We start from the raw sequence: 12,476 nt of genomic DNA, 5'->3' as shown, positions 1-12,476 counted from the left end.
TTTATCTTTCCTACATTGCATAAAGTGGCAATTTTAAAGTGTAACTTTTCTAAGATTCTACTTAAAATGTTTTGGAATTATATAAAATTTTCTTCTGCAATAAAAAGGGAAAGAGTAAAGAAATACAGGCAGAGGTCAATTAAGTTATGATATAGCCAGTAAAGGAGAAGTCTACGATTTATGATCTAGTCCCTGCCAAATGTTTTAAGATTTGAACCTGTCTTTTTGTTTGTTTTTACCAATTACTGCTGTATAATTCTGTGTCCATTAAATAAAACACTGGTCTGAGGGCAGATGACTTCTCTTTGTGTAAGCAACTCATTTTACTTTACATGCGATAATTTGACCTGTTGCTATTACACTCAGGGCCTACTGATTAACAAGCAATAATGAATCAGGAATAAGCAGAAATGAATACAGTAAGGCCTGCATTATTTCCTCTATTAGTCTGACAGAGTCTGTAAATTACCATTAGGTTCATCTTAGAGAGAAAAACATGGCTGCTGTCCAGTAAATGGTAAATGGACAGTTCTATTGTAGCACTTCTCAAGTCTAGTTGACCTCTCAAAGCACTTTTACACCAACCACTGACTATAATAATTCTAATTTCTAGTCTAGTGCTGGATTCTCTCATGTCTCTTTGTTGTTTTGTTCCAGGTAATTTCTACATAATACCAGTGGTAAGTTCCCCCATTACCAGTGTGGCCTACATCTGAAAACAGACAAGAAATGTTAGTGAGCTCACTGTGGGTGGAAATAAGTAAATCAAACTTTGTAAGAATTTGTATGACCTCTGTCTGACCGGACATGACGAGGTTTTTCCCTCCTGTTGTCTTACCTTTCTCTAGCAGAATAAAACGTAGCAGGTTTTCTGACACCACTCACCAACAACAGCTCTGCTTGTCTCAAAGATGTCCCTGTCGTCGTAGTGGAGCCATCGGTCTGATTGGTCATTCAGGGCTTCGTCCGGGTGCAATCCCTCGCACACGTAGTGTCCTAACAGGAGAAAAATCTATGTTAATGGGAACTTATGAACTGCAGCCATGTGTCCATCCATCTTTAGCACAAATTTTGTCAAATATTGAGTTGTTAAAATTGCTAGAGTCAACCTTAAACACAGAAACTCTATGTACAATACAGATTATTACATTATTTGAATATATAACTTCCATATATGTTTAAGGTGTAAACTCATCAGAAGTTGACTTACCACTATTTACCGAGGAGCCGAGATGGTTGATGACACTAACCAGGCTGTACCAACCCTCAGCCTGAGAAGAATCACAGACAACAGTTAGCTTCACTCACACACAATCCTGACAACAACACAGAGTCCATGTTTACTTTTTCTTTGTTCTGGGGTGTGTAAATGCTTTACCTGGCTGGAGGTCACCATCAGCTCATTGAGGATGATGATGGGGTCGTGCAGCTTCCTCATCTCCAGGTCCTCAGTGAACTTGAACCTCATTAGGTGCAACATCAGGTATCTGTATCCAGGTAAGAGGACAGCAGTTAAAGGAAATGGCTGCAGATTTGATGGGTCGATAAAAGATTATAAGAGCAGAAAAATGAACAAAAATGAACAAACAGATTTTGATTAATTTGTGCTAAGATTGTTATAATTATCATTATTAGTAGTAGCAATAGTATTGTTATTATTATTTTTATTGTTATTATTATTATCATTACTGCTCTATTTAAAGCAAAAATTTTGTCGTAAGTCAGACTTTTTCAGTTTAACACAGTTAAAAGCAATTACACATAATTCAAAATGTAGCCATGTTTACAATGTTATGCAATTTGCAAAAGAATATTTTGGCATGTCACCTCTGCGAAGCCTTGAAAATACACTTTTGATCATGCGTGACAGTTTCACATAATGTGAAAACCATGTTACGATTTGAAAAGGCAGATGTAGGCATGCAATGATTTGTATATGTGGTCATTTTACTATTGTTTAGCCTTTACTGTGAAAATGCTACATTGTGGGATTGTGTTGTTGTGAGATCACAATAACAAGTTCTGACCTGCTGTGCTAACGTCAGTCTTCATCCTTTGGACGCAGACAACTGCCATGGGCTGCTTACACTTGATGAGGTAGGGCAGGAGGGGATTTGGATCTGGGCAAACATTATACAGCCGAGACTCTTCAGAATGCAGCTTTCATTTATTTGCTTATAAGATTATCACCACATCAGCAGATGAAAAGAAACTACATCAGACCTCTTGCTTGCATCATATGGTAATACCGGCAGTAATATTTTTTCATTAGTAGTAGTATGCTTTGACTTGTGATAACTGAATTTAGGAGACCTCTCTTGGTGTGTCATGTCAGACTTCTTTAAAATGTTGGTGAAGGTGGACACCACCTGTGTTAATGAGTCAAGAGCCTTCACGTGCAAGTAGCTCACAAAGTCTCCACAGTTTTTAAAGACATTTTCCATCATGGTATGTAAGTTCATTTCCCCACTGACAGGAAAGAGGTGTTTACGGTAGTGGAAGTGGTTGGTATCTTTGATAGGCTGGATTAGCACCAAGGCTTTATAGGAACTCTGCCAAACTATCCAGCAGGCTCAAACTGATTTTGTTACAGCTCTTGTCCTCATAAAGACAGCTGGGTAATGGTGGGCTAACCCATAACAAACCATCCAAGTTTTTAACATTTTCCCCACTTCAAATTTTATTTTGCTCTTTTCATTTCCACTTTGGTAAAGATGAATCAGTATGATGGATGCATTTCAGATGCTGGAGCCATTTAGCTTATTAATCTATATAGTAGCAGCTACTTTAATGAAGGGGTGGTGAAATTATATTCTTTTGCAGGAATTTAAGAATGAGTCCGGGGCTTCAAACAGGCCATTTTTTACATTCATACTCATCCTTTTCATTTGTGTAGATATATACTTGGTCTATAAGGTTCTAGTTACAGTACAGCTCCTCAATAGGATATTTGTCAGATCCAGCCTCCAACAATAGATTTAAAACACTGAAAAGTCACAAGGAATATATTTTAAACATTCATTGCTCAGCGAGTCCAAAAGGGTCTAGTTTGTGTTTCTTAAAGACATCGTGTAATACCTTTTGTCGTCAATCTGAGATATGTTTACCTAATTATATGACCTGGTTAGGATCAGCTGACTTTTTATTATGTCCCGATAAGTAAAACCTTAGAATTGAAAGAGGGAGCACTTCATTTCTCATATTAAAGTATCTATAATTGTCTTTGTAAATTTGATTAATTGTACATATCCCATATTGTACATAGCTCTATTGAGAGTTGGATAAATAAAGAGAATCATTAGAAAGGTAAACAAATGTTTATTATGCATCTTTGACAATAATCAAATAGAACAGATATATCATGTAAACATTCAAACTGATAAGCAACAAGAATAAAACAAAGTAGTTTCTCCAATAGTAACTGTTTCTCTACAGAGTAGCACTTCTCTAAGAGCATCTACGTAACCATGACCCAGAACAAAAGCTCCCCTTCTTCTTATGACTGACTTTAACTGTTACTATGAAACTATATGACTCCCTACTGTATCAGGCATGGTTAAAGTGCAAATATCAAGAACCTGTGTCTTTAAGAGGGTACGGGATCAGAAGCACAAAACAAGTGGCTCCAGGAGAGAGCTTAAAGCAAAATAAATAGTAGTGCTGAATTTTCAGTTTAAGCATAGTCGTGTGTTCTAAAACACATTTTATTATTATAATTTATTCATGCCTTCTATGTCTTTGGTGAAATACAGTGCATATGTTGTGTTTCTCTTTTTGAAATAACACAATAAATATGGTCAAAATGCAGCAAAAGAGAGCAAAATCAGTTTACCAAATCTTTCATACTATAGTTCATGCCAAGAAGCAGACTTTTGCAACAATGTTAGTGATCCTTAATCTGCAGAAGTCTGAGATTCAGTCATACTGGACCATGGGGTGATCACTCCAGGGAGGCAGGTTGGAGAGTTTCTGCTCGGTCGCTGTTTCTATGGGCCATCCCCAGGCCTTAAAGAATCCAGTCAGGTTCATCCCCACAGACTGAGAAAAAGTCTCAGCATACAAGTTCATCTTGCCTTTGTTGTCACCGGGAAAGTTGCTCATCTTGTGGTAGGCAGCAAACACCTTCTTAAAGGCACCCCAGCCAAACTTCTCCTGGAGCTAGAGAAGAAAAAGGAGGGATAAATATGAAAAATAAAGTCAGCATTTTTTTCAACATTTTTTCTGTCTCATATGTTAGAAACACTAAAAGTGTCACTGAATGATCTGGTTTACATTACTTATGATTATGACAGTGTGTAATTCTGTTTTGACTCCAGTGAGGTGCGAGCAGTTTCTCTCACCTGCATATATGTCTCCAGGGCCACCCACATGCTCCAGCCTCCGAGATTCCTGCCCCCCTCGGCATACTGCTTTGCTCGACTGTTTCGATTTTCCAGAGTCATGGCTGGATGAGCCTGCATCAACCACAATAAAATATCCCGATTGTTTATAATGTAATCCCAGCAGAAAGTGAAATATTTTGACACTATGGCGTATTGAAAAACACATAATGCTACAACCTAAGACTGATGTTTTAGTCACGGATTTCACAGACATAAATGATTTACTCTACCTTTGCCCTGTTGATCCCCAGCACCTCTTCATGCACATACACTGACCACAGGTTGCATGTGCACTCTGTTGTGTGTCCTGGGAACTCCCAGCAGCCTCTTTGTTGGTTGTGTCCGAGCTCATGGATGGGGCCCCAAATGCCATTACTCCTAGCATGTTCAACACTGACCAGCTCAGTTGCTGAGGACTTGTGTGCCATGATAGGATAACCTGCATGCATCCAACCTGAACAGAAAAAAATATACATATATATATATATACATATATCCATACACTTTCTCCCAATCAGTAGCTGTGGTAGAGACATATAATGTGTATTAGCATTAGTCATTAGCAAGAGTCATCATTAATTTTGTCATTTTTAACAGGAGTGGATGGATATTTTCAAATTTCAAGACATTATCATTCTGCAGTTTGCACCTGATATAACTTGATTGCTCTAAAATTTCTGATAAGGTATAATATGAAAAAAATACTAAAAACAGAGTTAGAGTTTAAACATGCAGGCTTGGTGAAACTGACTGTAAATAGCTGTATTTATCTTAAATCTTAACAGATTGGTCCATGTGTATCCTGCCTGTCTCCCAGTAAGAGTCAGGACAGAGAGAGAAGCCTCATTTAAGTGGGACTCTTATCAGGATAAATGCATAAAATGCAGTATCCAGTCACGTTAAAGAAGAAAGTACACCCATTTTCAGTAATAAGGTTTTATGCATCCGGGGAATAAAGAAAAATCACCTGGGTCCTTACCAGCTCTTAAAATCAGTGGGTCATGCAACAGGACAACAGCAGCAAATCTGCAAGGTGTTGCAATGGTCCAGTCAACTTGACTGCAATGCTGTGTGTGTGTGTGTTCTTTCAATGATGTAAGATACTGATAACGTCATACAGAAAATAATTACTTCAAGTAAGGTCTGCTAATCTACAAGCTACTGAATCATGGGCTGTTATTGTTTTTTTTACACATTGCTTCTGCATTTTGCAAAATAATAATGCAATATGTCGTGTATCATTTCAGGACCCGTAAAACACCAGATTACTTTTTTGTGCTGCTCCGATATGTAAAAGCTTAGAAACAAAAGATGGCGCACCTTATTTTCCACATGACTGTATATGCACTTCAGTATTTAAAAAAGCCAAACGTCCTTACCATGAGAAATCTGCACATCTGCAACAAAGCGTTCTTTGCGTGGAAACTTGTGAGGTATGACAGCGAGGTCAGCAATGCCCTTCATGATGTCATTCCAGTGGGTCGCCAAGGCATCGGGGTGGTCTAGGTTCCGCACTGCATCTGATGGTACAGTGAGGATGATGTTGTCAAACTCCAACTCTGCCCAGGGTGAAGGAGCTGTCCGCAGCAATGACCAGTCAGCTGCTGTTGTCACACCTGCAACAAAAAAAATGAATTGTGTAGTTTTTTTTTTAAAAAATAGCACTTTATCAATAAAAAATGTCAATATCACAATATAATTTCTTTCTTATAAAATGTGTGTGTTCAACAATTGCAGTCAAAGACCAGCTCAGAGGTTTTAGACGTGGCGTTTTAGAGTAAAAGTTATCAGGGTTCTTTTGTGTTTTATAAGAGCGGAAAAGCTTGCGTTAGATAACAAGATAAAATGTTAGCGCGATACACTGCTCTAAATCACTAGCATCACTAGCTAGAAAACCTCCACTGTAAACACAAACCACAATTCCATCCACCACACACTTGCCTGATTTATAATAGGGTGCAGGTACAGCCATCTGCACTATGACCTCCACCCCCCCTGCTTGTGTTTCGGGTGGGGCCACCAGGTAGATGAGCCCTCCCCACAGGTTCCACACCTGCACCATCTCTGAGGTAACAGGAAACCGCTCGTGCACGCGTGGAGCCCTCTTCAACTCTGCAGCATTCAGCTGATCTGTTTGGCAGCCGATCTGAATCTGCGGATGAAATGAAGTGTTACTGCTCTGTAAGTATGGTTTGTCCAATCTCCAATCTCCAATGGCTATCTCTCACAAAGATGCATTTAATTTGATCTGCTCCTTCAGACTGCCCAGTTTCCTTAAGTACAGGCATTTTGTGCTATAAAAACTTCCATTTCCTGCTGGGATGTTGTAAAAACAAGTTAAGTTTAAGAGTTATTGTGCCTGTTACTACAAAAAAGGCAATGCCCTGAGATCAGATGTTTCTTCTTTAGTTTTATTTTCACAATCCTGTCAGTGTGATTTAATAATATTCTCATATCTATGGCTCACAATAAGAAATGAAAAAGGTATTCCCCTGAGAGCAGCTGCTACTGTGGCTCACACATTCTATAAGACTCTTTCTCAGCTGTACTGGGAGGTGGGACTGGGACAGGGGTTTGCACTGGGGTGCTACATTATCAGAAAAACAGCTGACACAATAACCATTGGAATTTTCTGGAAAGTACCTGCCATCCTTTGTTGGCTATCTCCGCTGGTATGGCCAAAAAGGTCTTCATACCAGGAGAGAGGTAGAGACCAGTACTGATCCACTCCTCCCCTCCTGAGACACACACACACACACACACAAACATAAATACAGCACCAAGGTTATAGTCGGCAACGTATACAAAGTCTTTTAGCATGTTGAGTAATATCATAACACATCTGGAACATACAGAATTCAATAGTACATGACAAATATGTTAATGAGACAATCACTTGTGTGCACAGATAAGCTGAACTCATGTCTGTATAATAATACTGATCTCACTTGCTGTGTTAACATGAATCTTGAGCCTTTGGTTGTAGACTACTGGCAGTATTGGGTTATGCTTGATGAGGTAGGGCAGGAGCACATCTGGGTTTGGGCAAACCTTATACACCTCTGCCCCTACACTGAGAAGAAGGTGGTCTTTGGGACTGTTGACAGGGCAGCTGTCACTCACCTTGACAAAGATAATAATGAAAAAATTAGCTGTTGAGGTATAATAGTGGTCGTGAGGTACAGTACGATGTGTTGGTACAGTTTCGTGCAGTTCTACGGGAATGTTTCAGTTTATTTTCTCACTGTCTTCTCACCTGCGGCAGGCCCGACCTCTTCAAGATGTCTGTGAGTGTGGACACCACCTGGTTGTAGAAGCAGCTGTCATGAGCCTTCATTTTTAAGTAGGTAGCACAGTCGTTGCCCAGCTTTTTCAGACACTCCTCCTCACGTTTGCTGAGTTGATCACCTGCAGTCACGTGGCTTGCAAATCGGTGTAGAAGGTGGCGGAAGTGGTAGGTATCTTTGATGGCCTGGCTGGGAACAGGGGCTTTGTATATACCTCCTGAAATTGTTGCCCCCAATAGGCTCAGACCCATTTTGTTCAAGATTTTGTTCCCTGAAAGATATTGCAACATTTAGTTGATTGCAGTTCTATTACATATATACACTGTGGCGTATAAACATGTAGGTTAATGCTCCTTTGCTTTGTGGTAGCATAATGATAGCATGTGTCGTTTGTATTTACTTGGGTTTGTCTTGCAGTTCCACTTCTGACCTCTTGGTGTCCTCAGCACCATTCTGATATCTTTACCATCCTTTCTCTCCCTGAGCAGTTGACAAGATAAATTGGCCTCCCTGTGTGGCTGCTGTATCTGCAGAAAATCTTACAAATCACTATTTAAGGCCTGAATCTTATTTATGTTTTCAAGTCCTTGTTTCCATTCTCCCCTTTTAGAATGCTTTTTCTTTCTTTATAGTTTAGGTAAGCAATTGTAGGTGTGCTGTGATGCTTTTAGGATTATAGAACGGCATAGCCCTTTGAGAAGGCTCCGCTGAATTATCATTAATCAGGCACAACTGACTACTTCTTAGGATCTGAAATGAAAACGCACTACATTTAACCACTACCCTGAGATGCCACCTTCCTGGTACAATCCAGTGGTTCCCTGGAACCATGTAGTTCCCATCCAAAAGCATCCTGTGTTCCTGCTCAAAAACAGTTTACCTAAGCTCAGACCTCACTTTGGATAGTGAGGCTGCCCAATAAGCGAGGTTTATCGCACACCATTGAACATGATGCTTCTGATCAAAATAGAATAGAAATAGCAGATTTGTTTTCTGTGTAGCACCAGGTTCTAAGAATTCTGAAGAAGTAGAGCTTACTTGGGATTAGTCTCATGTGTACAGCTTCTTGTTGTGGACCCAGACTCTCTCAAGCCTTTTTTTTCCTCATTCAGACGGCTTATTTCCTCTGTCTATTGCCTCCTCATACCACCTGTTCTTCACTTTCATTTATTATTTTTGTTAAAATGACATTTGGACAGTTGTATCACTGACACTATTTCCATTTCTGGTAAGAATGCCAGGAAACCAAAGTCATGCAAGAATAAATTACATTATTGGTCCAAAAACAAGCCAGAACTACCATAAACATACTGAGAATTGATCTTGTGATCTCATCATTCCTTAACATTATTATACCTGGGAAATCAGCTAATGGGTTTTGCCCATTATGCGTCTGTGCCCAGTACCAGGCATGTCCACCGATGAGCAGGCCTCCTCCCTCTGCTACAAAGTTTTGGATTTCTTCCGCGTGGTCCCCGCTGTACGCCGTGCAAACAAACACACTCAGGTCCTTCCTGAAGCCTGTTTTCTCACACTTCAGGCCCGACTTGCTGAGAGTTTTGAGGGCATGATCAGGCACCACCCCAACAACCCCTCTGCGGCCTTCATCCAACCAGTGAATGGCATTGTTCCAGAATGGAGCCATCGCCTGTGATAAAAAGCAGGTTTTTTTGCAAGAAAAGCAGTTGTTCCGTTATCACCACAAACTCAACATGAAACAAAATAAGCAGTGAAAGCACTCCTACTTACTTTCTTAATCATATCATATAATCAATGAACAAATTCCCACATAATTATTTTAACTTAAACTCCAGAATACCTCATTCCCCAGAAGTCCTTCATGTGAAACCACAATGACTCGTCCCTGCCCATAGTAGGCTCCAGCCAGGAATGGCCGTCTACTGTCGACGGTCCCAATGGGGAAGGCGAGTGGGCCGTGGACCAGAACCTCAGAAGCTACAAGTCCATTGGGGATGTTAAACTCTGAAACCCCCTGGAGTAAGAACTCCAAGTCATCCTCAAAATCTTTGCCCATTCTGTATTTGAAGGGGAAGACGGATACAACAATGACAGACAGAACTGAAGTAAAGAATCAGTCTCTTACTCTCATTAAATCTATTTTACATCATTTCACTGCATGATATTTCATTCTGATACTTATTTTTACAATAATTGTATAATTTGTTTGCATGCCTTACTGTACCTGTAAAAGAAAGCACCACAATCATCTGTCATCATGAGTTAAAGTTTTTTTTCTAAATCTTTAAAACTAATCTTAATAATGCTTATGTTCATTAAAATCCATGCAAAATATGTGAAATATATTACATTGGTTGTAAGTTGACAAGTTTTTCATATTCAAAATATCATTGGATGATTTTATCTGGAATAAGAAGGTTGTCATTTGATGTGTTGTAAAAGAAAAGAAAATGTCCACTTACACTATGGCCATCCAGGAGGATGGGATCTGTGGGTAGATAGGAAGGGTCTCTACCTCACCCGGATGCTTAGAGAAGTAGATCCCTGCAACACCAGACACCTTGTTCCCTTCAAACTGATGCAAGGTGTTCTCTTTGGGGTGCTCTGCAGCCCAGCTCCACGCCTGCCCTGCAATCAGCACCCCTCCTCCTGCTTTCAGAAATGCCACCAGGTCTCTCGGGTCAGCACCCACACTGTACGCATCTGTCACATACACACCAACTCCAAGTTTGGGACTAAAGGCCCCAGCCACTTCTACCTGAAAGTGGGACCTGCTGAGGTTTTCTGCTACCGCCTTGACATTTTTGTGCACCCCTACGGAGACGTTGTCTGATCCATCACCTCTCAGCCATGTCAGAGCATTCTCTATCAGCGCAGGGAAAGCAGTCAGGTAGCCCTCATGACCCAGGACAACAATCCTTCCACAGCCGTACAGAGAGGCAGCCATCAGGACCTGCCCACGGCTGTTCATCACCAAAGGAAAGGAATGGTCTCCGATCAGCACCAGGTCGCTGGGAACGCAGGGGCCGCGGAGGTCCAGCTCTCTTATGCCTCTCATTAAAGACATGTAGGCCCCTTCGTGGTGGTTTTGGATTGGCTGGTTAGACATGGTGTGCGAGGAAAGTGGAGGGCTGAATGGTAGCCAAAGTGCTTTTAAAAGAATTAGTCAGTCAATCTGTCCTGCAGGAAGAGAAACAGAGATTTGACATATTCAGACAGAAAAGTAGTTCTGATAGCAAACATGACCACTGAATTATAGCAACAGCATGTCAACAACAACTAGCTAAAAAGTAGAGCTGCGCATTGGCTGTCTTTAGAGCTAAACATAACTTAAAAGCACAACTGAAACTTGAATTAAATTTGAACTTATTGTCTTACTGGTGGTGTCATATGACTGCTGCACGGCAATTTTCCAGACAAGCGATTCACAGAAGGAAGCTACCTGACGGGACAGATGTAAATGAGAGCAGGGAAGGGAGAGAGTTTCTGAGGGAAAATTGAAATAAGAGGAGGGACTTCAGAAAGGACACACCAATGCCAATGTGTTTGGAAAATTACACCAGTCTGTCAACATTCTCAGTTTGTGACTGTTCCAATAACAAAATAAGATTTAGGTACACCCTGACTTGAGACCTGAAAAACCTGCTAATCTCGTAGACTTTAGTTGTGGATACTGTGAACAGGCTGTAAAATTAAGGATATTGGTACCCATCTTCATCTGATTTTGCTTCTTTAAGAAGAAAATGATGGCTGTTTCAAAGAGGTCTTGGAAAATCCCAGATTGTTTTTTTCTTTCTGTACTTTAGTTTGAACAGTTTCAAAAAAGAAAAGAAAAAACAATGAACGGTTTATAAGAAATTAAACCATAGAACCATTCAGCATACTCAAATCAGGACAGTGCATCGTAATGCAGCTTGTTATATCACTGAAAGCACATTAATTTGTTTTTAGTTTGGTTTATTTTACTCCTTACAGAATAACCAATGACCAATAATTAGCTTCCGCAATGGTTCAATTGTGTCACAGCATTGTCGAAAACAACGCCACCCCTTATACAGCACGAGTGCCAGTTTCTGCTATCAGTTTAAATTTGCTTTCATCAGTTACTTATGTATTAACTGTTTGGTCAAAAATTTTAAATGCCACTGTCCGCCCGTAATGTACAAAATTTGTTAAAAACAATGACCACGCCTCCAAAAACGCGTTCAACTTTCACATTCACAAGTCAACACGCAGTGCATTTGTTTTGCTTTCGTTCGTCTAACATCTGTTTCATCATAGACTCACAGTGTTTAGTTCAGTCTCCAAACCTGCTAAGTTTATGAGCAAATTCATTTCTAATTTCTTTAAACCTTTTTTTCGCGTAAAGTCTCGTAATGTCATCTGACTGAGGGGCTAAAACAGCAGCGAATGACTCACCCACACTGTCCAAACGTGAAATCCTTCCATACAAACATTAATGCCTTGTTGTAATAAAAATGTAAACGTAACTTATATCAATATCAATATATTATAGCATCTTCTATTGCATTTTAACCCATTACCCGGTAAAGTCAGTGGCACTTCGGAACCTTAACGGAGAGCACAATTCTATTAGGACAGATTTTTCTGATGCACCCCGCGTACATTGCAATACGTATTCCCCTGTTTACTTTGAACAAATAGCCATCAATTCATTCCCTCGCTTTTTGTTTGGCCTTTAACAAATAATAATAATAATAATAATAGAACAAACCTTGATGCTAAGTTGTGTTAGTTACATTTGACGTTCACAACACAGAGTCAATGTTGCAAAAATAGGTCTCAAACAGCGTTGAATGCAGCAGCT

The 12,476-nt window shown here is 40.0% G+C and overlaps 2 protein-coding genes across 4 annotated transcripts; both read right to left on the bottom strand.

The window, feature by feature from the left end:
- Window positions 1-844: 844 nt before the first annotated feature.
- Window positions 845-1,470, bottom strand: LOC140313654 (ubiquitin carboxyl-terminal hydrolase 29-like). The gene is made up of 3 exons (XM_072391651.1): window positions 1,394-1,470; window positions 1,211-1,271; window positions 845-996 (listed from the first exon to the last, which is right to left on the bottom strand). The coding sequence occupies exons 1-3, from the start codon at window positions 1,466-1,468 to the stop codon at window positions 845-847; spliced, it is 288 nt and encodes a 95-aa protein (XP_072247752.1). The 5' UTR covers window positions 1,469-1,470.
- Window positions 1,471-3,376: 1,906 nt separating this feature from the next.
- On the bottom strand, window positions 3,377-12,470 carry LOC140314635 (TRPM8 channel-associated factor homolog). 3 transcript variants are annotated; one of them, XM_072392955.1, is made up of 13 exons: window positions 12,384-12,470; window positions 11,027-11,090; window positions 10,111-10,828; window positions 9,489-9,705; window positions 9,026-9,317; window positions 7,639-7,940; window positions 7,331-7,505; window positions 7,026-7,120; window positions 6,324-6,534; window positions 5,762-5,998; window positions 4,613-4,836; window positions 4,341-4,454; window positions 3,377-4,158 (listed from the first exon to the last, which is right to left on the bottom strand). In XM_072392955.1, the coding sequence occupies exons 3-13, from the start codon at window positions 10,755-10,757 to the stop codon at window positions 3,916-3,918; spliced, it is 2,757 nt and encodes a 918-aa protein (XP_072249056.1). In that variant the 5' UTR covers window positions 10,758-10,828; window positions 11,027-11,090; window positions 12,384-12,470; the 3' UTR covers window positions 3,377-3,915. The 3 variants fall into 3 exon arrangements, with proteins under 3 accessions (XP_072249056.1, XP_072249054.1, XP_072249055.1); XM_072392953.1 differs by lacking the exon at window positions 12,384-12,470 and adding an exon at window positions 11,936-12,019 and having other exon boundaries at window positions 10,111-10,798; XM_072392954.1 differs by lacking the exon at window positions 12,384-12,470 and having other exon boundaries at window positions 11,027-11,225.
- Window positions 12,471-12,476: the final 6 nt, after the last annotated feature.

Source organism: Leuresthes tenuis, unplaced genomic scaffold, assembly GCF_036924035.1.
Source record: "Leuresthes tenuis unplaced genomic scaffold, fLeuTen1.0.hap1 SCAF_9, whole genome shotgun sequence".
Taxonomy (NCBI): domain Eukaryota; kingdom Metazoa; phylum Chordata; class Actinopteri; order Atheriniformes; family Atherinopsidae; genus Leuresthes; species Leuresthes tenuis.
Note: the sequence above shows the minus strand (reverse complement) of the source record. Positions and strands in the feature narration are given on the sequence as shown.